Raw genomic sequence first — 26,055 nt, 5'->3', positions numbered from 1 at the left:
TAATCTGTCGTGCAAACTGCTCCCTCTACACACCATCAAATGCGTCTACAAGAAAGCTGAAAATTGTGAACTACAACATGTATCTTACGGAACCAATTATGTGGTCAGAAACCGTTCTACAGTCATCGAATGCCTCCTGAATACTCTACCATATGATTTTTCCATCGCTTTTACATTAATATCCATTGAGAGCTCCAATACAGGAAATCTTCACGGTATCGTTAAAGTTTCAACTGAGATTTCCAGTATAAATTTGGAAACGGTACTTGTTGTCCCGTTCCATATTTTCTTGAATAAATCCTGGCACATGAGAACTATTGCGAGTGCTGTTTATTCAGCGGAAGTAATTACTAGGGTAACGTACAGAAGAGAATGGACCAAGTGTTTATTTATTTACTTATTCAGTCATTCATTCATTTTATGTGTGCCACATTTCCTAGTTGCCATTCCTTTATGCGATCTGGTTTGTGTGATTGAAATAGTTAATGATGTAGCAGAAAGCGTAGTCAAAGGTCGTAGCTGTGCATGCGTAGCTTTGTTCTGTGGTAGGATAGTAGCAATCCCGCTAAACGTAAGTTTAGCAGAGATGGTGGGCAAGGCAGGTCAAAAAGCTCGCGAAATCTCGCGGTTCGGCTCTGTTAGGCTGGCGAACCTTCCCTCCACCACCTTTTGAACGAAGTTCGGTTAGGCGAGGTGTCCGGTCGTCTCTTGCTCCTGGGACCCGGCACTGAACAGACGTGGAGACGCAGCTCTCGATTTGGTAAAGTAACAGAGGTGTTAGATTGTGTGAAATCAGTTCAGTAATGAAGTCCAGTTGTTCAAATCAGATGCAAGATAATCAGTAAACACCCATAACGGAGTTTATTTTCACAGTTTATTCACATTTCAGTAGAACTTTACGTTTGGACTTTGGTCACGTCAGCACCATGGGCCTTAAGCTCACGGTCATTATTATTGCTCTCCGCTTAACGGAAATCCACTTATTAAATGTGTTTTAATCTGCTCTTACATTTTCAGTATTATTTTGGAGGACTTTTATTTATTTTCTGTATGTTACTTTGTGGACTTGTTTTCGCGCCACGTGGTAGGTCGGAGCAACCGCCACATTGACTCTGTCTAGTTTCGAACTTAAAATGTATTGTAAACGATGGATAACCATACGATACTGTGCGAGTGTAAATAGTGAAAGAATAATCTTGTGTTTCCGTATTTTTCTGGATTTTTGTTGCCCGCTGAAACTTGGCCACGTGTGAAGTAATAATGTTTCGTGTGCTCCCCCGTAACTAAATGATTTATTGGCACTGTTGTGCATTACGGAATATACACGGCTTAAGCTCATGAATTTAGCAAAGGATCTGATTTTAATGCCATTTGTCTTGACAAAGATTTCTGAAATTCTCTTCCACCCTGACCTAGTTAACCTGTAGCGTCTTTGTTCAACTTGTTTTGCGTGCCCAATAGCAACTTAATACAATAAGCATGGGTTTCGGTGTAATTGCGTGTTTGTAGAAAATTACGTTGAAGCCAGGTCTGCGATCCAGTCTCCGATTCCATAATTACGTGGCCGAACTGAACGATGTTAACTAGCGAGACCAATTGTGATCATGTTCATTGCAACAGAAATAAGTCCAGTAGCTTGAACGTCATTGATGCTGAAAAAATATCTTTTAAGCCATATCTTTTGCTAGTTATTTGCTCCCTCATCACAGAGAATAGCTCAAAATCAGTACCTCAGTCAAATCCTGGGTCACGAAATTAAGAAAATGAAAGCTATATATGTTGCCTAGTAAGCCCTGTATAGGTACGTTCTGTAGTCGTTCAAAAAAGAAATATTGCGTTATCCGTTGCGTGCTAATTTTTACTGGTTGGTCAAAACCTTCCACTAGAAATTATTAATACCCGGCAATAACTTTAAGGGGCCAGTAATTTCGTGGGCCACACGAACTTGAGAATCCATTTACTACAGACGGTGGCTTACAGGAGCCGTAAGAGAGAAAAGCAACGACAACTGTCCTCCTAACAGGCCCAGTCGTACCACCCACACCTAAAAGAGCATTTCACAATATGTCTGCGCGATTAGTTGTCACGTTGCAATTTAACAGATGACTTATAGCTGCTTGTTTCTTTAATTTAATCTACTTCACGTGCATTTCTCTACAAAACATTTTGCATATTGGCACAGAATCTTAATATACACAGCATCTGCGTCCCAGTTCCGTTAGCACTGTTTGTTATGTGAAATTCCAAACTGAAGTGTTATCTCGAAGCGAGCAGCGACGTTACTATTCTTGAAGCTTCAAGAACAGCTATGTAGAAAGTCAAAGCGTTTCTGCAGCTGCCATCCTACCTGGGAATTCAACACTACGTGTCTGACACTCGTCAGAAAATGGCAGTGGAACACTGAGGTAACATCGAGTTTTTATAGTCCTCCAGTGTTAGTGCCCGAGAATTCGGCGAATTCGACCCGAGTACCGAAAGGCAAGTTCCTGGTTGCACTTCAGTGAGGACACCCCAGCTCACAAAGCACAGTATGAGCACCAGGTTTTGGCCGGTAAATGGATCACATACCCTATTTGTCCGCATTTGGCCCCAACCAACGTCTGGTTCAAAATGGTTCAAATGGCTCTGAGCACTGTGGGACTTAACTTCTGAGGTCATCAGTCCCCTAGAACTTAGAACTACTTAAAACCTAACTAACCTAAGGACATCACACTCATCCATGCCCGAGGCAGGATTCGATCCTGCGACCGTAGCAGTCGTCCGGTTCCGGACTCAGCGCCTAGAACCGCGAGACCACCGCGGCCGGCCCAACGTCTGGTTATTCCCGAAACTGAATATGGCAATGAAACGACGCGATTAAGGAACGCAAGAAAATTACACTGCAGTACTAAATGCAACACCAATAAAGGACTAGAGTGACTTTTAGAAAACACGTTTAAAACTATTTCAGCTGTGTTTTGATTCGGGGAAAGACTATTTTGAATTATTTCAGTGATTTTGTGAACATCCATGTGTTTTATTTTTCATAGCCGCAGTCTTAATGGAACTGGGACACACTGTGTGACCATTAGCGGTATCATGTCGATGGCACTCCCTTTCTTTGTTGACACCATTGGTGATGTCAAATCATGATACTAAGATGTAATTAGGTACTTTGGTACATGAAGAGAGAAAATAAAGAAGAAACACAATATGTTAAATTACAAGAAGGAGATTTAATGAGGCCACAGCAACAAAGAAATACAGCACACGGATATTAGAGAGGAAGGCGCTTCAACCATGCACACCGTGGACACCGCCGAGGTAGCCATAACCGTAGCCGACGGCGGGTCCGGCGACGACTGCGGGGGCAGCGACGGCGGCGACTGCGGGGGCGGCGACCACAGCGGGGGCGGCGACGGCGGGGGCGGCCAGAAGTCCGGCACCCAAGCCGAGGTATCCACGCTTCTCACGCTGCAGCTCCTGCTGGCAGGACGCCATCGCCACACACGCCACCAGCACGACCACCTGCGAAAGGCGACACGACGTGGATGTCACTCGCTGACACCACCAACAACGTACTCAATCTATGCGGCCTCAGCAGTTCCACGAAAAGATATAAAATTTCCCAGGTAGCATCACGCACTATTCGAGTGGGGGGGAGAGGGTTCCATCTGTTAATGTGTGATGCTAAGGAGCACTCATAAGTGCCTCATGACACAGTTTGGACAGCGACTCCAAGATCATGAAGGAATAACATTCCCGAGGACACGCAGCTCTACTGTATGATTAAATGATGATGGCGTCCTCTTGGGTAAAATATTCCGGAGGTAAAATAGTCCCCCATTCGGATCTCCGGGCGGGGACTACTCAGGAGGACGTCGTTATCAGGAGAAAGAAAACTGGCGTCCTACGGATCGGAGCTTGGAATGTCAGATCCCTTAATCGGGCAGGTAGGTTAGAAAATTTAAAAAGGGAAATGGATAGGTTAAAGTTAGATATTGTGGGAATTAGTGAAGTTCGGTGGCAGGAGGAACAAGACTTTTGGTCAGGTGATTACAGGGTTTTAAATACACAATCAAATAGGGGTAATGCAGGAGTAGGTTTAATAATGAATAAAAAAATAGGAGTCCGGATTAGCTACTACAAACAGCATAGTGAACGCATTATTGTGGCCAAGATAGACACAAAGCCCATGCCTACTACAGTAGTACAAGTTTATATGCCAACTACCTCTGCAGATGATGAAGAAATAGATGAAATGTATGACGAGATAAAAGAAATTATTCAGGTACTGAAGGGAGACGAAAATTTAATAGTCATGTGTGACTGGAATTCGTCAGTAGGAAAAGGGAGAGAAGGAAACATAGTAGGTGAATATGGATTGGGGGGAAGGAATGAAAGAGGAAGCCGCCTTGTAGAATTTTGCACAGAGCATAACTTAATCATAGCCAACACTTGGTTCAAGAATCATAAAAGAAGGTTGTATACCTGGAAGAATCCTGGAGATACTAAAAGGTATCAGATAGATTATATAATGGTAAGACAGAGATTTAGGAACCAGGTTTTAAATTGTAAGACATTTCCTGGGGCAGATGTGGATTCTGACCACAATCTATTGGTTATGAACTGCAGATTGAAACTGAAGAAACTGCAAAAAGGTGGGAATTTAAGGAGATGGGACCTGGATAAACTGAAAGAACCAGAGGTTGTAGAGAGTTTCAGGGAGAGCATAAGGGAAAAATTGACAGGAATGGGGGAAAGAAATACAGTAGAAGAAGAATGGGTAGCTCTGAGGGATGAAGTAGTGAAGGCAGCAGAGGATCAAGTAGGTAAAAAGACGAGGGCTAATAGAAATCCTTGGGTAACAGAAGAAATATTGAATTTAATTGATGAAAGGAGAAAATATAAAAATGCAGTAAATGAAGCAGGCAAAAAGGAATACAAACGTCTCAAAAATGAAATCGACAGGAAGTGCAAAATGGCTAAGCAGCGATGGCTAGAGGACAAATGTAAGGATGTAGAGGCTTGTCTCACTAGGGGTAAGATAGATACTGCCTACAGGAAAATTAAAGAGACCTTTGGAGAGAAGAGAACCACTTGTATGAATATCAAGAGCTCAGATGGCAACCCAGTTCTAAGCAAAGAAGGGAAGGCAGAAAGGTGGAAGGAGTATATAGAGGGTTTATACAAGGGCGATGTACTTGAGGACAATATTATGGAAATGGAAGAGGATGTAGATGAAGATGAAATGGGAGATACGATATTGCGTGAAGAGTTTTACAGAGCACTGAAAGACCTGAGGCGAAACAAGGCCCCCGGATTAGACAACATTCCATTAGAACTACTGACAACGTTGGGAGAGCCAGTCCTGACAAAACTCTACCATCTGGTGAGGAAGATGTATGAGACAGGCGAAATAACCTAAGACGTCAACAAGAATATAATAATCCCAATCCCAAAGAAAGCAGGTATTGACAGATGTGAAAATTACCGAACTATTAGTTTAAGAAAGATTAAGGAAAGGCAAACTTACGTTTCTAGCATTTGTAGACTTGGAGAAAGCTTTTGACAATGTTAACTGGAATACTCTCTTTCAAATTCTGAAGGTGGCAGGGGTAAAATACAGGGAGCGAAAGGCTATTTACAGTTTGTACAGAAACCAGATGGCAGTTATAAGAGTCGAGGGGCATGAAAGGGAAGCAGTGGTTGGGAAAGGAGTAAGACAGGGTTGTAGTCTCTCCCCGATGTTATTCAATCTGTATATTGAGCAAGCAGTAAAGGAAACAAAGGAAAAATTCGGAGTAGGTATTAAAATTCATGGAGAAGAAGTAAAAACTTTGAGGTTCGCCGATGACATTGTAATTCTGTCAGAGACAGCAAAGGACTTGGAAGAGCAGTTGAACGGAATGGACAGTGTCTTGAAAGGAGGATATAAGATGAACATCAACAAAAGGAAAACGAGGATAATGGAATGTAGTCAAATTAAGTCGGGTGATGCTGAGGGAATTAGATTAGGAAATGAGACACTTAAAGTAGTAAAGGAGTTTTGCTGTTTGGGGAGCAAAATAACTGATGATGGTTGAAGTAGAGAGGATATAAAATGTAGACTGGCAATGGCAAGGAAAGCGTTTCTCAAGAAGAAGAATTTGTTAACATCGAGTATAGATTTAAGTGTTAGGAAGTCGTTTCTGAAAGTATTTGTATGGAGTGTAGCCATGTATGGAAGTGAAACATGGACGATAACTAGTTTGGACAAGAAGAGAATAGAAGCTTTCGAAATGTGGTGCTACAGAAGAATGCTGAAGATAAGGTGGGTAGATCACCTAACTAATGAGGAGGTATTGAATAGGATTGGGGAGAAGAGAAGTTTGTGGCACAACTTGACTAGAAGAAGGGATCGGTTGGTAGGACATGTTTTGAGGCATCGAGGGATCACAAATTTAGCATTGGAGGGCAGTGTGGAGGGTAAAAATCGTAGAGGGAGACCAAGAGATGAATACACTAAGCAGATTCAGAAGGATGTAGGTTGCAGTAGATACTGGGAGATGAAGAAGCTTGCACAGGATAGAGTAGCATGGAGAGCTGCATCAAACCAGTCTCAGGACTGTAGACCACAACAACAACAGGATTCACTCGACGTTGTTGCCCATAGAGTATTAGCAATAGCCGGGCGAAACTGAATTATCAGCATTTGATAGAAAGGATGGGGGCGTAAATAGGCCATAGAGCGTCAAAGGCATCGTGTATCTACGAGGGGACTTCACTAAGCATGTGTAGTGTCTTAACGATACTGCCCGACCCGACACTTCGAAGATTCTTAATCGTGCAACTAGCGGTGCTTTCTTTGAACTTCGCTGCCGTTGAAGAAACTCCAGAACCGACAGGACGATGTTATAAGCTGCGGCTACCTTAAGACCTCTACAAAATGGCTCTGAGCACAATGTGACTTAATATCTGAGGTCATCAGCCCCCTAGAACTTAGAACTACTTAAACCTAACTAAGGACATCACACACATCTATTCCCTAGGCAGGATTCGAACCTGCGACCGTAGCAGCAGCGCGGTTCCGGACTGAAGCGCCTAGAACCGCTCGGCCGCCCCGGCTGGCAGACTAGTTCTCTGCTTCTACTTTAGTTCCGTGCTTCTAGTGGGAATTCGTGTTGCTGGTTGGTGCCGATCATTACTCCAAATTGTTCATAGCCCTACTGGCAAATATTCAGTGTGTATAGACGCCCGCCTGGGTTAGCCCTCTGCTTGTAGCTAGCTACGGCTGTAACAAGTGACAGTAGTGTAGCAGCTTCTCAGTGTAAGTTGAGTGTAATAAATTTATTTAACTGACTTTGTGTCTAGTAATCTTTTGCTTGCCTGTCCAGATTCTTTCGGCAACAGATCCTTTGGCCATCTTCGCCCATTCGTCATTAACATAGAAAGGATAAAGGTAGCGAATGCACAGCACGACAGTAAGTTACAGATGTAGTCCGAACCTAAAACTATTGAGGAACAAGAGGATCGCACTGTGAGAAGAGAGCACTTGTTCTGGGTTTCCAACTGATACATCTCTCCTGCCATAGGTTCTGGTGCAAGACAATGTGCGAGTCAAATGGCGTTGTAACTGGAAACGTACTCCAGAGTTTGGGGCACAGTACGATTCTTGTCTGCAATTCAATTAAGGCGGGTAGGACGTCAAACGGGCCGACTTGGAGCAGGAGGGGCACCACAGGACATTTCAATTTCCACTGTCTATACTTTTACAAGTAAATTCATAAAACTTTGTCAGCATGACCAGGAAGGATTCAGAATTTACACCCATAGCAGTGGAAGTTCGAAAACATAACGAAGTAATTTTTTACGTGTGAAATTTCATCATTTTTTTCACTTACTAATGGCAGCATTTGTTGCTCTAGGTACACATTTCTTCATAAGTAAGAGAGATTCTTCGATGAATTTTGCACAGCATACAAACCATACTTAAAGGTGTATGAAACTCTAGATTTTTCCAAATCTATTAAAAACTGTGGTAAAAATTGAGGTAAATAACTACAAAATTTGTGTTTTTTCTAAACATTAAGTTTAAAATATAACAGTTCATTCGTTTTTTCATAAATTAAAAAAATTCCAGTACAAGTCCTTTCTGTAAACGAATCTGAGATGGCTTCTAGCTGCTAGAGTATGTAGTAGTGAAGTAACATGCAAGATGTGAAATTGGATCCACCACACATGGACGGAAATAACTAGACGTTCTCTTATCAGTTTCCTGCTCCAAATGTTCCATTTAGGTCTTATATGTAAGATGATCTAAAATATTTTATGGATCCTCCAATGTTTCACTAGGTTCTAGGAGGCTTCCAGAGATGTAAGGTGTCGAGTTCTGATAATGTTCCTGCCATCACTCTGTTACAAGGACGATATAACACCGATTAAGGAAGAAACTAACAGAGACAACGGAAAATACCAAAACAAAGTACTGTGTGACAGTCCCGGTTATTTTAGCCACAGGTACACTGAGGAACTGCATCTCATTCAATCTAGTCTATTGCCCTAGTCTGTCTACGTTAAGGGCGTCAATTAGCAACATTTTTACAGTTCATTGTGAGAAGGGAATCCTAAAGTGACGCATAGACATTATGTTGCACGCAACTAAGTTTTAAATGGTTCAAATGGCTCTGAGCACTATGGGAGTTAACATCTGAGGTCATCAGTCCCCTAGAACATTGAGCTACTTAATCCTAACCAACCTAAGGACATCACACACATCCATGCCCGAGGCAGGATTCGAATCTGTGACCAGAGCAGTCGCGCGGTTCCGGACTGAAGCGCCTAGTACCGCTCGGCTACCGCGGCAGGCTATGTATTAAATACGTAACAGATATGGGTACACAATCCATTCCCATAAAACAGTTTCTGAAGTGTCCATATTCTATAGTGCATTTACACTAGATACATCCTGCTGTTCTAAAGTAGACTTGTATATTTTTAGTCGCACTGATACATTTGTGGATTCCATTCAGAGTATGAGATGAGTTCTACACCAGGGCTTTCGAATGGATTCCTGTACAGGGACACTAACAATGAAATGCTGTAATTTGCAGGGAACATAACAATTCATTCTTGATTTAGTTAAGTATTTCAGTGATCACTCGTAAGCTCTTCGCTATCGCAGCGCAGGATCAAAATTAACTGTAATGGTTTCTACTACGTGATTACTACGCATTTGTAAATTTGTTATGCAATTTACTTCTTTCTTCTGTTGCACAAGGTAACTCAGGCGCCACTGTCTTCTTCGCTATCACCGTGCTGGATCAAAATTGACTGTAATGGTTTCAACTACGTGGTTGCTACCCATTTGTAAATTTTTTATGCAATTTACTCCTTTCTTCTGTCGCATAAGGTAACTCAGGCGCCACTGCCTGACCAAAAATCTCGGGAACGTACGGATTTTTTAAACTGGAGGAAGCATATTCTATTGTTGACAATTTCATAACAATGTTCTGGAGTACTTCAACATCCATATTTTGTGCAGCCTTATATGGTGAGGCGAAACGCTGACCATTTTTCAATTATTTTTTGTTAGGACTGTCATCATGAGATTTCACAACAGTACATCGCGTATTTAGATATTTTGTGCAGCCTTATATAGTGAGGCGAAACGCTGAGCATTTTTCAATTACTTTTTGTTAGGACTGTGACCATCAGATTTCACCACAGTACAACTCATATTGAGATACCAAGCCGTGGGCACGTTCACCAAAAGACTATGAATCTGAACAGGAATTTTCAAGTCATGCATCACGAAATCGATCGTACACTCAACGTTCATGTTGTGTCACACGTACAGAAGCTGCACAAAGCTTCTGACGAACTTGTCGTGAACAGGGAGGCAAAAAGTAATTCTCGTAGGAAATCTGCTGAAATTCATTGTTCTGGAGAGGGGAGTGTGTGGGAATAAAATCAGGTATGATTTATGTAGCAGCGTAATTGTAGCCAAAATTACTTCCTACTGACTATTTGCCATGCTACTGCCTTAAACCAGCGTAGTATTGTTGGTGTATCAGATGAAATACAGAAAATAATAAATGACACTTATTTCTGCTATAAAAAACTTCTCATTAGTTTGAAATACGTAATTCCGCCTAGTCTGAAGACTAACAATATCAGATAGAATATCTTACACGTTTAGCAATGGCTCGAACGTCATTATTAGCTTATAACAAAAAAATACTGGGGCAGGTACAGATGTGTGGTCAGGATTCTGTGCACTTTCTTCACATTATGTATAGATAACAACGAAATACTATCTGAGCTACAGCGCTTAACGACGGTAGAGTAAATAGATACTATCTCGGCCATGATACAGTTGTCTCATAGCTAATCACTACATAGGTTACCTCAAATAATCAAGTCTCGGTATTTAGCTACCAGGGAGAACTAGAAAGTTGTAGGCCGGCCTTTGTGGACGAGCCGTTTTAGGCGCTTCAATCTGGAACCGCGCGACCGCTGCGGTCGCAGGTTCGAATCCTGCCTCGTGCATGGATACGTGTAATGTCCTTAGATTAGTTAGGTTTAAGTGGTTCTAAGTTCTAGGGGACTGATGACCTCAGATGTTATGCCCCATAGTGCTCAGAGCCATTCTGAACCTATAATGTTGTATGTGCCCTCGAAAAATGCTACCTTATCTGTTGGTGGGTCATTTTTAAACGAAATAAAGAGAATACACAAAGAAATGATGCGCCGCTCATCTAGGGATTGTTTACACAGCGTGGAAGTCTGCTTTAAATGATCAGCTTCTAAAGTTGGAAGGTTTGAAAATTAGTACTGCACCACAGTAACATTTGCTATCACTATTTTGGTGGCCCAACTTATAGGTCAGTTTAGGGACATATTAGCTGCTGCTGCACCCATATTGTATAGTGACCACGAAGTGTAATTAGAGTGATTAAGGTTCGCTCAGTAGCTAATGCTAAATATCCGCCAAGGAATTGCAACAGGAAGACAAACATCGCACATCTGTTTGCGGACTACAGATGTGGATGAAAAAGGCAAGGCCACTCATATACGATCCATTCGCAGTGGTAAGGTCCTCGTAACAATTCATTCAACATAGCTGGTACCCCTTGTAATACAGTACTCAAGTTCTCAAGTGCTTTGGATCTATTGACAGTGCACATTTAAGTCAATGTGCTGATTATATGTGACTCTCCAGAAGAACACAGCCACTTACCAAGAGCGCCGGCAGGAGTGGCCGTGCGGTTCTAGGCGCTACAGTCTGGAACCGAGCGACCGCTACGGTCGCAGGTTCGAATCCTGTCTCGGTCATGGATGTGTGTGATGTCCTTAGGTTAGTTAGGTTTATGTAATTCTAAGTTCTAGGCACCTGATGACCTAAGAAGTTAAGTCGCATAGTACTCAGAGCCATTTGAACCATTTGAACTTACCAAGAACTTCATGTTGCTGTCTGGATAAGGTTGTTGCTGTGGGAGCAGACTGTACCTGCAGACCGCAGGCGGCTGTCTTTTATATCGTACTGCAACGTGGGCGGCGGTCAGTGCCAACGTGGGCGGCCTTCCGCTGCGCTACTGTCCACTACTAGAACTGGTCTACTTCTAGGTCGCCTGTGTCAGCCAGTGGCAGTCGGAGGCGTGGTTCTTTCACTCAGGAAAAAGGTTTGTTCCTGTACTAAAGTTTGGTACCGTTGTAACCTTGTCACCGAAGACAGGTTTGATGAAGCTTGCAAAAGATGCGATATCTCCTGATTAATAAAGGGAACAGGTGCTGTCAAGACAAATCACGTCCGACTATATCGATCATAGATAAAATAACTTTTCCACAAGAGAAATATACTACGCAATTAGTAATGACCGTGTTAAAAGAAAGACACTTCATACAGTGAGATAAAAATAACCTGTAAGGTAATATGCAGATTTTAATAAGTTTTTACAAAATTCAAATGGATATTATTGCACGTCAAAATATCGAGCCAATAAAACTTGCCCAGAACATATAGACTGTCTTGTTAAAATTGAGATGTACAGCTTGCTTAAGAAACATGTTCTCGTAAAATGGCCGGCCGCTGTGACCGAGCGGTTCTATGCGCTTGAGTCTGGAAACGCGGTGCTGCTATGGTCGCAGGCTCGAATCCTGCCTCGGGCATGGATGTGTGTGATGTCCTTGGGTTAGTTAGGTTTAAGTAGTTCTAAGTCTAGGGGCTGATGACCTCAGATGTTAAGTCCCATAGTGCTCAGAAATGTAAAATGACGAAACTAAGCTATTAATTTGTTGTTAAGTTGCTCTGCAATGTAGTTTCGACGTAGTGTTCATCTTATGACAAAACTTTTAATATTTTTATGAGTTCTAATGAATTTGTGGCCTTTAATGCTCGCATGAGCTGGTATAAATAGGTCTTCACAACAGTCAAAGCCTTTTATCAACTTGGTGTAATTAATTTATTAAAAATGTCTTATACACAGTGTTCAAAAGAATTGTCGAATGTTTCGAGAGTTGGTCATCCGCACTGAAGCGAGGGAAACATATCCAGTGAACGTGGCACCGAAAAGGCTGTGAGATTTTTTTTTTCCTGTATAGTAGCGTTCTAGATGGTTTCCTTTGAGATATGTGATTCGAGTTATTATGTAGTACCAGACTTGTTAGTGATTACTGCTGTCTGATAAACTGATGGCACCTTTAGCTATGTATTACAGTGTACTAGTTTTTATTCCAGTGACTTCGCTCTTGTGTTTACTGTTACTGTGCTGTATTAAGCACGTGTTGTTCACTATGTTTTCTTTTCTGTTTTGTACTACTTTTGTAGTGATGGCGGCATTTTACTCAACATCAGATTTTTCGAAAATGATTTCTACCTTGATTCGGCAAATAGAAGTAAGTTACAATGCCGGCCCCACTACGCAGAAAAATGTCCACTTCGCAGAAAACCATGTGTTAAGCTTTGCTGCAGATTTGTTCAGGGTCCTAGGAGCACAGGTTTCCTCGCTCCAGAAAGGCAAACAATTGGAGTCCTCTCAGTGAGCACCTCTAGAACGCCTCCTAAGGTTGTTGGAAAATTACAGTGTCACAGAACTCGAACCACGAAACTTACTATAGATTTCATAATGCCCTGACTAATGTGTACACAGGGTATTGAGATATTGGAATACATTAAAACATATTCCCAATCCTGTCGACAGAGCGTCAACACAACTACCGTGCTAATTTCCTCAACGAAATGTCAATGCCTCCTGCGAGCAAATGCTTATATATCAGAAAGGGAGCGTTCTCGAACTTACGTCTAGCGGACCTGTTTTATTTCTTTGATCAATAGTTCCACTTCTCAGAATTGTCGACACATATTTTTTACAGTCTTTATTTTAGCTTAACGTGGATGTCATTTTATTTGCATCACAAACAAAGAAAAGATATTTTTCTTATATTTATACACATTTTTCTCATGAAAACGCCACAGTAAAGCTCACTTAAGAAAAGCTAGTAAGACTCTTACGCGTGTAGAAATATTTCGTTTCTCCCGAGATACGAAGTCTGAAGGCCTAGGCTGACAGGCCTATACATCGCCGTGGGGAAAGCCTATTTATTATCTTCATTGCCACTGAAACTGGATACCGTTGGTGTTTTTAGCGGAAACGTGCAGCCAGCATAGTTTTTCGTCGTAAAAACAGAGGTTGTTGCCTCCGACATGTGCCAAGTGGTGATTTTCAGATATCAATTATCGCTGTTAAAGTTAATTTTTTTAATATAAGTTACATTTGTCAGTTATCAGAAACTGTCAGTTATCCTACAAATCTGTGAAACCACATAATGTTTACACTATGGTATGTCTGCATGTAGTATTCTTTTGCGCTTTCTATGTCATTGTAACTGTGGCTGACTCTATTGAGAAGAAGCAGGTAAACGCGAGCATCGTTCAGTAAGTAATGCAACTATTTTTCTCTCGACCATTTTCGGTTGAGAAAATGTAGTATTTGGTGTGTGCCATCGTGGAATATTCCTACTTGAGCCCCTATACTTGCATGGAGTTCCCATAGGTGGCGGCACTATACGTAGCCTTCAAAATGGCGTCTTTAAAGGAGGTACGTTCCCAGCCGAAACCTGTAATAGGCAGAATGTCTACGCAGACCTGGCAGAGAACAAAAGCACGATGAGTCGTTGCATGAGGCGTCTGTCATCATAACAAAGAGGTCGCGCTAAGCATTCCGATCTCCGATCTCCAGCATGCCGGCCGGCCGTACGGAGCCTCGGGAAACCAAAAGGAAAAAAAAAATTGACTTCGGAGTGTCCATCGCCAGAAAATTTCAAACGACCTGCTTCTTATACATGAAAACGCAAGGCCTCACACAAGTGAGTCCTCCGAGAGGAGCCCGCAAAACTTCATTTGACTGTTCTTCCTCATCCACCCCCGGCCTACATATGGCACCTTCCGATTTCAGTCTGTTTGGCCCAATGAATAATGCACTCCGCGGGAAGCAGTGCGTGGATGATGCGGAGATTATTGATGCTGCTGCAAGACTTTGGCTCCTACGTCGACCAGAAGAGTGGTAACATGCGGGTATACAAAGCCTTCCAGTAAGACGCCATGAGGCCGTCATATTGAAAGGACATCATGTTTAAAAATAGGCTGCTGTACCCGAAAGAGTACGGGATAATATGGTATATTGGGATCCAGAATAATACCAATCTGCTTTCAGAGAAAATGCATTGCATTACTTATCAAACGTATCTCGTATGTTGATGTGTACTCTAAACTGATTAATATTACAGCAGTTTTCAGCTTTTAATGTCTCGAATGTTATCGTCATTTCAGATGACATGTGAATTACTGCCTAACATGAAATGTGGATAAACCTGATTGATTCATTAGAGGTGAATTTTTTAGAAATTGCCTCCGCCACTGTTCAGTGACAACAGTGACTTAAAAGGGTTAAATATACACTCCTGGAAACTGAAATAAGAACACCGTGAATTCATTGTCCCAGGAAGAGGAAACTTTATTGACACATTCCTTGGGTCAGATTCATCACATGATCACACTGACAGAACCACAGGCACATAGACACAGGCAACAGAGCATGCCCAATCTCGGCACTAGTACAGTGTATATCCACCTCTCGCAGCAATGCAGGCTGCTATTCTCCCATGGAGACGATCGTAGAGATGCTGGATGTAGTCCTGTGGAACGGCTTGCCATGCCATTTCCACCTGGCGCCTCAGTTGGACCAGCGTTCGTGCTGGACGTGCAGACCGCGTGAGACAACGCTTCATCCAGTCCCAAACATGCTCAAAGGGGGACAGATCCGGAGATCTTGCAGGCCAGGGTAGTTGACTTACACCTTCAAGAGCACGTTGGGTGGCACGGGATACATGCGGACGTGCATTGTCCTGTTGGAACAGCAAGTTCCCTTGCCGGTCTAGGAATGGTAGAGCGATGGGTTCGATGACGGTTTGGATGTACCGTGCACTATTCAGTGTCCCCTCGACGATCACCAGTGGTGTACGGCCAGTGTAGGAGATCGCTCCCCACACCATGATGCCATGCCGGGTGTTGGCCCTGTGTGCCTCGGTCGTATGCAGTCCTGATTGTGGCGCTCACCTGCACGGCGCCAAACACGCATACGACCATCATTGGCACCAAGGCAGAAGCGACTCTCATCGCTGAAGACGACACGTCTCCATTCGTCCCTCCATTCACGCCTGTCGCGACACCACTGGAGGCGGGCTGCACGATGTTGGGGCGTGAGCGGAAGACGGCCTAACGGTGTGCGGGACCGTAGCCCAGCTTCATGGAGACGGTTGCGAATGGTCCTCGCCGATACCCCAGGAGCAACAGTGTCCCTAATTTGCTGGGAAGTGGCGGTGCGGTCCCCTACGGCACTGCGTAGGATCCTACGGTCTTGGCGTGCATCCGTGCGTCGCTGCGGTCCGGTCCCAGGTCGACGGGCACTTGCCCCTTCCGCCGACCACTGGCGACAACATCGATGTACTGTGGAGACCTCACGCCCCACGTGTTGAGCAATTCGGCGGTACGTCCACCCGGCCTCCCGCCTGCCCACTATACGCCCTCGCTCAAAGTCCGTCAACTGCACATACGGTTCACGTCCACGCTGTCGCGGCATGCTACCAGTGTTAAAGACTGCGATGGAGCTCCGTATGCCACGGCAAACTGGCTGACACTGACGGCGGTGGTGCACAAATGCTGCGCAGCTAGCGCCATTCGACGGCCAACACCGCGGTTCCTGGTGTGTCCGCTGTGCCGTGCGTGTGATCATTGCTTGTACAGCCCTCTCGCAGTGTCCGGAGCAAGTATGGTGGGTCTGACACACCGGTGTCAATGTGTTCTTTTTTCCATTTCCAGGAGTGTAGATTTAATCAGGTTATTAAGAAGTTTACGATTGGCATTCCATAACAACAAGATGTCGAATTCCTTATTTACCAATATGAAATAAATCAATGTGTGGCTGATCCTCATTTTTTTTATGTTGGCAGGAACAGCTTCTATAGCAGAAATCAGAAACGTCAAACTTGCGAATTTGATCGTTGCTGTAGGATTATAAATTAGCTACAATAGTTGCACTGATAAATAATGGCTGCTAAGATAAGTCACTTTATTTATACGACTGGTTTCAGATGCAACAGATCAGCAGCAAGCAATAATCAGTTTTTGTGCATGACGATGACATGCTATTATTAAAAAATTTTGGCTTAATAGTGGGGCGTACATTGATTGCTAGCAAGTTATGGGGCAGTATCTTTTATAATTACTCCAGTAGTCCCAGTATATTCAATAGTACTTCTCTGTGACTTTATACGTTAAATTAATGTAAATGGAAATTTAGAGTGGGTTGACATTCTAGTGTTGTAATCTCCATCCATCTTTAATAACCGCTTCCTCGTAGTGACTTTAAAATTCGTCTTCGTTCCTTCTATCGTTCTTCCTCTGTGGAGGAATGTTACACTCAAAGAGACAACAATACTACAATCAAGTATTTTTATTCCACAGCAGTAACAGGTTATTTGCATGGATACGCTACTGTGTACGTGTTGTTGCTTACGCAGCCAGATAATATGACACTGAATGAGATGCTGTTGCGAACTTATAGCTTGGTTTTTTAGCCTTTTTAAACTAACTGCCTAGGCATGAAACCAGTTACTATGAATGCTGCAAATATTTGATAAAATTTAGTTTGTTATGATTTACATGGCAGGAAAGTCAGTGCAGCAGCTATAATGAGTTTATACGTTCCACTATGTATGTATGTAAGACTTTGTCATCAAATTACTTTCTGGGTTGTTTTAAATCATCTGAATTTAATCTTGTGGCCTTCATTCCTATTCCATCTCCATGAAACAAATGGTACTGATTGCTTCATCCTTCCTTCTCCGTGTATCCTACCTAGTCCCTGTCTCCCACACCACAGCGGGACATGGGCATCTAATGTCCAGTCCCGCAACACAAATTCTGTGTGACGTAAGAACTAAAATTTGAAAGTCTTTTTGGTATTGTTCCTATTATTATTCACTATCGGATATCTATTGCTTACTGAAAAGCATTTCAATGCAATTTGCTCCACCTATGACATACAAACTGTAGCTATTCCTCCGCAGCATTGACCCCAATTTTGAAAACTTCATAATCACTGATGAGCCGAAAGAAAAATGTGTAAGTGGAGCAGAGTTGAGTGGGGAGTCATTCTAGCAAAGATACGGCACGCAAATGGAGAAATCCACTGACGTACTGACTTTGACCAAGATGAGACTATTATACTCCAGCCCTCGCCAACGAGAATCTCGGTAACGGCAAAGCTGGATGCCTCTGGCGTGTTACCGCTAAGAGAACCCATGGAAAGCTGAATAATTGTCCGCCTCACAAGAGTATAATCATCCTAAACGAGCCTGGAGTTCATGCAGAATGAGCCAATATGCTATTGGGCGTAATGTTAAGGTCCATCAGTGACTATACAGTACAACATGTACAACATACATCCCGACAGTAAAAAAAGGTGAGCCTATACTCGTGTTTTAGCAGAGCAGACAACGAAGAACAGCCGCAAGGGAGGTATTGGGGTGGGGTGGGGGGGGGGGGGGTAGGGTGATGTGTGTCTTGCTTTGACAGCCCAGTATGTCGATCATTTGCCCGTGTTACAAAAAGATTTTATGTTTCGAATTCTTGTTGTGAGATACCAAGCAACAGTCGGAAGCGTCATGGCGCACTAAGTTCATATCTTGCACTGTGACGAGAACTATCTTCAAACATACTTTTTTTCAATATGGGGCACGTTTGAATAAGGATGAAGTAAAATAAATTCATATTATGTGATTTCCGAACTTTTTCTCAATGTCATCGGACATGTAGGATCCATATTCACAATTGCACCATCGGCTGTGTAATAGAATGACGACAGTGAAAATTTGTATTGGACTGGGACTCTAAATTGGATTTTATGCTTTACTCGAGCGGTCGCCTTAACCTATTGCTATCCAGCACGGATCATGACAAGAGACAAATTTCCATACGTCGTCGTCCACGTGTCACTATCTGGATTTATATGTTACTTGTATTCCCGTAGAGGGAGGATATATTTATTGAAAATCGAGAGCTTGATACTGGAGAATAAATACGAAACAGCAGTACCTTTGTTAATACGAATTATATGTCGACATCCATCTGTCACTATCTGGATTTATACGTTACTTTTATTCCTGTACAGGTAGGATATATTTATTGAGAGTCGAGGGCCTGATATTGACGAATAAATGCGAAACAGCAGTGCCTTTGTTAATACGTAGTACGATGAAATGTTCCTTCGAACATGCATGCATGTGCAAAGGAACATGCACTCCAACGACTGCAGCCGTCAACAAATACAGCAAATGTATTCTCAAATGCGAATATGAAACACCATCGGCTGTGTGTTGGAATTGTAAGTAGCCTGTGTAGGTTTTTATGTTGGTAACGCCATGTAGCGCTCTATATGAAAATCACTGACTGTGCTGTGTGAAGGCTGTGGCTGGTTTGCATTGTTGGAATTTACCATTGTAGCATTGGGCAGTTGGCTGTTACCAGCGCGTATCGTTGCGCAGTTGGAGGTGAGCCGCCAGCAGTGGTGAATGTGTGGAGAGAGATGGCGGAGTTTTGAGAGCGGATGATCTGGACGTGTGTCCATCAGAGACAGTAAATTTGTAAGACTGGATGTCATGAACTGATATATATATATATATATATATATATATATATATATATATATATATATATATATATATTATGACTTTTGAACACTATTAAGGTAAATACATTGTTTTTTTTCTATCAAAATCTTTCATTTGCTAACTATGCCTATCAGTAATTAGTGACTTCAGTAGTTAGAATCTTTTATCTAGCTGGCAGTATTGGCGCTCGCTGTATTGCAATAGTTCGAGTAATGAAGATTTTTGTGAGGTAAGTCATTCATGAAAGGTATAGGTTTTTATTAGTCAGGGCCATTCTTTTGTATGGATTATTAAAAGCCAGATTGCGTTGCGCTAAAAATATTGTGTGTCAGTTTACTGTTGATCAGAATAAGTAAAGAGAGAAATGTCCGGGTACATTCAGTTTTGCTCAGCTAATTTAAAATCAAATAACGTAAGGGGTTTACCAGCACAGTAATTCATAAATTTTTCTAAGGGGATGTTTCAGAATGACGACAGCGAAATTTTGTGCTGGAGGAGGACTCGAACCCGGATTTCCCACTTTACGATAGCGGTCCTCGTAACCTCTTTCCTTACTTATTGTCCACACACTACATTTGTAGTGCCCCTGCCCACTATACTCATTACTCGCGGCAGTCAATCTACCGAATCCTGTAAGAGTTTGAGCAATGTGAGTGCATCCGCACTGCAGATAATCATTGGCCCGTAAGCCTCATCTATATGAATATGATATCTGAAACAGACACCGTTGGTGAACTTGCACTTCTTGAAGAATGAAATTTCAATGAAATCCAGACCTTTGTATCTGCTTACAGGCGTTAATAAATTTCAAGGGGACAGTTGAAAATGTGTGCCTCGTCTGGGACTCGAACCCGAGACCTCCTACTTACATGGCAGAACGCTCTATACCACTGAGTCATAATTTTTTTCCCCTAGACCTTTTTTTTAGCGTGGTATAAGAAGTCTCTTTAGCAGACCTGTTGCACCTTCTAAGCCCTCTGCCAATTTTTTTCTTTTTTTCACATGTGTTGCCTTCATCGGCCAACTTCTAAACTGTATTTGCAAATAAATCATTACATTCGATATTGGAAAAAAAGAGGAAAAGGATGGGATTCCATTTATGAGGAAGGAAAATAAACTTTTTCTCCAATTTGTAATATGAGTAGAATAAACAAAAGTATGTATTATTTGCAGTCCTCCATTGCGCAATATATGAAATGAAATTTCTTCTTGATATTTCTTCTTTCCAAAGTAGTAAACAGAAAAACTTATATCACACAAATGACTATCACTTCATTGTTGAAGGAAATTTGCTTTCTTGTTCTGCGAGAGAAAGGAAACGAAAGAACACAAATAGGAAATACAACTGACTTCTGCAATGGTAAACGCCTGGAATAATATCTTAAAATTTCGACAATAACTAGAGTCTCAGGAAGCAACTAGGATTCTTATTTACAGATCAGTATCAACTTCTACTATCCAAAATACTGGATTTGAAGTATTTAACCGTTGATTATGATGTGCAGCATATTTCCAAATAACCTCCTGTAGGCACTATGTTGGGTTATTTTAAGGTGTTAAATTTCGATGTAAGAGTAATAATCTAGGAAAGTAGCATGCCTATTCTGCGTAATAAACCACGCGGTGTGGCTCATGATCCACGTTGCAGTGTTATTTTTTCCTCGTGGATACCTAAGTTTCTGTGGTTGAATGAGCTCTAAAAGGTCTATCACAGACAATCCTTGAAGAAGAAATGTTGTAATTTCTTCTGCATGTTTGCATGTGAGTCTATGAATTATTGTATCTACTCACCCGCATGCGTCACAGGTTGGGCGTCGGATGAAGGTCTATCTTATGTAGCTTGTCATTCGTAGCTACTTTATCATTGACTGTTAGATACCAGTCGACTATGACGCGTGACGGAACGTGTCTCTGTGCACGTTCCCCCACACTATATGTGCAGTCAATAATACTCAATGTTGTATGTGGATATTTCTCTTCGAGACGATTTCTGTGATTTGTTGTCATGAGAAGGTTATAAAGTTTCCTGTTCGTCAGACATCCGATATCGACGATGTTGTATCGGATGTAGCTCAGTTCCATGTAGAACTGTCACACAGGTCGCTAATAAAGCGGAGTGCCGGTGATATCAACGGGTGGGTCAAGGCTATGAGGCCTCCGCCGCTGGATGAGGTTTGTGATGACACTGGTCCTCCGAATACGAACTTCCTTCCTGATGCGATTTAGGAGCAGGGTGACACATTTTATGTGTACCTTAATGAGGTTAAGGCCACTTTTTGACGTTGGTGAAGTTAATGTATCATAATGAACTTTCAATCTGTGTCCTCTAAAAAGAAACCAGCACCGCGCTTGTTGTATACTCTTTGCTAAATGGTCATATATAGGAAGAATTTGCGCCAAATAATTCATATTGCTTATAATAGCGATCTCTGTCGTCTTACCTTTCTGTGGTATGTTCAAATCACGGTCGTAGTGGAGTATCAAAGCAGCCCCTAATTTATTAAGCATTTGTGAACAGTTCTTCGTCAGGAATTTGTATGGGATGGCCTCAATGGTAACACCGAGAGATTTGTGACAATCCTTTACATTGCACCAGGTAATGTGGGATATGTCCCTGATACCGACTCCAACGGGTAAAGCTGTGGTTTTATTTCTATTTAATATTGCTCTTGAAAGAAACGTGAATGCTTGTAAAAGAGTTTCTGGAGACATAAGATATTGTGACGATGAAACAGCTACACATATATCGTCAGCATACGCAATGCATGGGATAGTAACAGAATCGATGCTAAGCCCGATCCCACAGGGCACTAAGTTGTTCAGTAGCGGCTCTACTGCAATGGCGTACAAAATTATTGACAGAGGATGGATCACCCGACGGAAACTTCTTTTGTAAAATGGCCATTAATGAGAATACGGGAAGAGACGTTTGTAGTAAGTTTACGAATTAATTCTATGAGATGAGGTCCAATACCTAGTTTCGCCATGCTTTTAAAGAGGAATTTAGAAATTTCAGAGCGCCATTTCCTTTGGTTTCAGATCATGTCCCTCAAATCACAAGCATATGAGACTGCGCTTCGGCCTTGCACTGCACTATATAGGTAATTGCCTAAAACCTTGTGCTTAACGGTTTGCACCCGTAGCGTAATCGATCTGGTAATGATTGTGAAATCGGCGTTCAGGAAACGCACGTTTTCTACCTCCCTGCTGTTACCTTTTTTCGGTAAGGGCAAGCTGATACCTTCCTTGAATGCCTTGGGTATTACTTCCAGGTGCCAGATTTCATTCGCGATCTCGAGGACTGTCGGGCGGAGGACGTTCCAATAGCGCTGGTAAAACTCAGCGCTGAGACCGTTGGGTCCTGGTGATCTCCCTTTCTGTGCACTGTGGAGCGGTACTTGGATTTCGTCATCTGTAAAAACAGATTCTAGATTTGCATCATCCTTGCGTGATAAGCGGCATCTCAAGGTACTAAGAAAATTGTCGCACGAGTGTTCATCAACTGGTTGTTTCTTCTAATGTTGAGTATAATAATCGTAGACGTGCTTCGTGGTGGCATTCTCGGTGTTATCAACGACGGCTTCAATCAACATGGCTTTACATCGTTTGGTCGTTCACCGAATGTGGTACAGAGAGGCCCGTTCTTCGGTGGCAACATCTTTTGGGTGGGCACGCACGATGATTCCTTCCATTCGTTTGCGTTGGATTGCCGTGATTTTCCCTTTACATCTTTTGAGAAGGGTTGGGAGTGTGACTGTACAGTTCTGTCAAACAGCGATAATAAAATTCCATAGTCTGCTTCTACGAAAAGCTTTTTTGTCGGGCGTATGTCATGATGGTGAGGCGTAATTTGGGGTTGTCACACTGAATCCACCACCGTAGAACGCTAGCGTAACGACGTCGGTGCCTCTGGACCTGTTGCCACATTATGTTCACTTCCTCTTCAAGTTGTGCATCATGCAGAGGGCTGACATTCAATATCCAGTAGCCTTTGCCGCGGTAGATTTGCTGACGTTGTACGTTAAGGTCAGTCGGAGATGCTGACACGAGCTATGTCACAGTTCACAGTGTGTCGCTGGAGGACATCGGACACATAGATCCTATCCAGCCGACTGGCAGAATGACTGGTTACGAAGGTGTATGCTACCCGTTCATCGCGCAGTTTTTTCCACGTATCGTGAAGACTCATGCCTTGAATTAAATGTTAGAGTTCTACACATCTATTCGAGTTAGGAGTTTGGTCTCTGTCGTTAAGCACACAATTGAAGTCACCAGCAAGATTAAGATGTGCACGATAAGCGATAAGGAGCATGGGAACCTCGTTTTTTTAGAAACTTGAACGTTTCTCTTATGACTGGTACGTGAGGTAGCGTACACGTTACCAATCTGCACACTATTCACTCGAAAAGAGATGCCACGACCACTAGGCAGCCGTTGCACGTCCGTAAAGGGTATACCGTCGTTGATGTTATCAATAAGTACATAACCCGGGCACTTCTAAGATTGTCACTATGTCAACGGTGGTACCATACAAGAAATCAGCGAACGGAGTTTCACCGCACTTTAATCCTATTAATGTTAAGTGTGGAAATATAGCAATATTATAGGTTTGTTTATCGCACAAAGTGGCACATAGGGCGATGAGCTCTGAGTGTTGTAACTCTGGGTCGTTGTAACTCCTTTTCTTTTTTTTCTGACGATTGCCACCCGAACTTGTTTATTATAACCGTGACACATTCCCCACTTGCTCCCCTTCTTTCGATTTATTCAATGTACTCCGTCACCGCCGCGTGGGATTAGCCGAGCGGTCTCAGGCGCTGCAGTCATGGACTGTGCGGCTGGTTCCGGCGGAGGTTCGAATCCTCCGTCGGGCATGGGTGTGTGTGTTTGTCCTTAGGATAATTTCGGTTAAGCAGTGTGTAAGCTTAGGGACTGATGACCTTAGCAGTTAAGTCCCATAAGATTTCACACACATTTGAACATTTTTTTGAACTCCGTCACCTTTTATGGTAAGGTATCTATACCGCACAGCACTACTGTAGTAGAGGACAAACAAGCGTACTGTACGCAGTCTATTTAGTACACTTGTTGCATTTTCTAAGTGCTCTGCCAATAAAACAAAGTCCTTAGTTTATTTTACCACAACATTATCTATGTAATCGTTCCAATTTATGTTGTTTCTGGCACTCAGATGAATTGACGACCTTTAAATTTGTTTAATTTTCTGTATAATAGAAACTTAACGGATTTCTTTTCTTACTTATATTGACAACCTCACACGTTAACTTATTCAGAGACAATTGCTACTTTTCGCACCATGCAGATACCGTGTCTAAGTCATTTTGTAATTAATTTTGATCTTCTGATGACTTAATTGGTCGGTAAATGGCAGCAACAGAGGAAGATAATGTAAGAGGTCTGCTTAGATTATCTCCTAAATCGTTTATACAAATGAGGATCAGAAAATGGTCTATAACACTTCCTTGTGTAACGCCGAATGTAACTTCTGTTTTAATCGACGATTCAGTCGCAAAACTGAAGCGAAACTCTATAGGCACAAAATTTGATTACAATTCCCTCTCGAGGAACGGTGTCGAAATCCTTCTGGAAATATATAGGAAGGTGGAAACTATTCGAGATATCCTGTCGATAGTTCTCATTATCTGGCACTCTTGCGAATAAAGAGCTGGTTATGTTTTACAATAAAGATATTTTCTTAATCCGTGCCGACTTTGTATCAATAAACCGCTACCTTCGAGGCAATTCATAACTTTCGAACACAGTGTATGTTCCAAAATCCTACTGCAGATCGGCGTCAGTAATATGGGTCTGTATTCATTGAATTTCTCCTATTTCCTTTCTTGAGTTTCCAGTCTTTTGGTGGGGATCTTTCGACTAGCGAGGATTGCTATATGATTCCTAAATACGGGGCTATGTATCGATATACTCTGGAATTCGTACGACATCTCGACCAGAAGACTTCACTTTAGTATGTGCTTCAGGTTCTTTCGATTTACCGAAGAGATGTAATTAAAAATTAATTGTGTTGTCTGTTCTTCTTGATTCGTATCCTGGATAATATTCTTCGTCACCTTTGGTGAAGCAATTTCGTAAAACTGTGTTTAATGACTCCTCTTTAGTGGCGCTGCCATCAGCAATATAACCATTGGCAAGGAACCGCCATTGGAAACTTTGTGTCCTACATCTGGCAAGCTTTTTTCGTTGCTTCTGCTATAGTTTTATGCCCTGTTTTGTCTACGTGGGAGATCAGTATTATCTTTTATTACTTCATTTGGTATAAAACTATCAGCTGCGGCAGATAGCATTTCTCTAAATTTAAGCCACATCTCGTCTACACTAACGAAGTAAGCTCCGAAGGAGTGGAGATTGTCTCTTAGGAAGGCGTCAAGCAAACTTTTAGCTGTAAGCGTAGGCTTCCGCGGCCGTTGTCTTCTTCAATAAAATTCTTCAGGGTATCAGACCGCATCGTCATAATTTAAAATGCGCCAACGTTTCGGCCAGCGTTGCAGCTAGCCTTCATCAGGGCCTTACGTTAAACTGCTAAATGAAACACACTTGGTTCCTTAAATAGCTGCACGAGAAAACCGTGTCGTTACTTGATTGGCTGTCAAAGGTGGAGGAGGAGGGGTGAAAGGTATGCTTTATTGGTGTTTCCTTTATTGCTGTGTTACCATATGTACAAGGGGTCACCGAACGTATTGGCAAAATTCTACGAAAAGCCGACATCAAACCAATTTTCCGAAGCAGAAACAAAATATCAGACATGCTCGGTTCTACCAAGGATGCAGTTGACAAACTACACACAGCTGGCGTGTATGAAATTGGTTGTGCGTGTGGATTAGTCTA

General features: G+C 42.4%; 1 protein-coding gene across 4 annotated transcripts in view; it reads right to left on the bottom strand.

Annotated features, from left to right (window-relative positions):
• Positions 1-26,055, bottom strand: part of LOC126092197 (cuticle protein 64-like) — a 147,540-nt gene that overhangs the window by 83,565 nt on the left and 37,920 nt on the right. Inside the window, exon 1 of one of the 4 annotated variants that reach the window (XM_049907683.1) lies at positions 11,415-11,444. The exons of 2 other annotated variants lie outside the window; for them this stretch is intronic. In XM_049907683.1, the coding sequence (XP_049763640.1) occupies positions 11,415-11,426 (12 nt within the window). In that variant the 5' untranslated portion in view covers positions 11,427-11,444. Of the gene's footprint in view, positions 1-11,414; positions 11,445-26,055 lie in introns of those variants that run through there. One more of the 4 variants, XM_049907687.1, reaches the window with a different exon arrangement.

The sequence above is a fragment of the Schistocerca cancellata genome, chromosome 7 (assembly GCF_023864275.1).
Source record: "Schistocerca cancellata isolate TAMUIC-IGC-003103 chromosome 7, iqSchCanc2.1, whole genome shotgun sequence".
In the NCBI taxonomy this organism is placed as follows: domain Eukaryota; kingdom Metazoa; phylum Arthropoda; class Insecta; order Orthoptera; family Acrididae; genus Schistocerca; species Schistocerca cancellata.
Note: the sequence above shows the minus strand (reverse complement) of the source record. Positions and strands in the feature narration are given on the sequence as shown.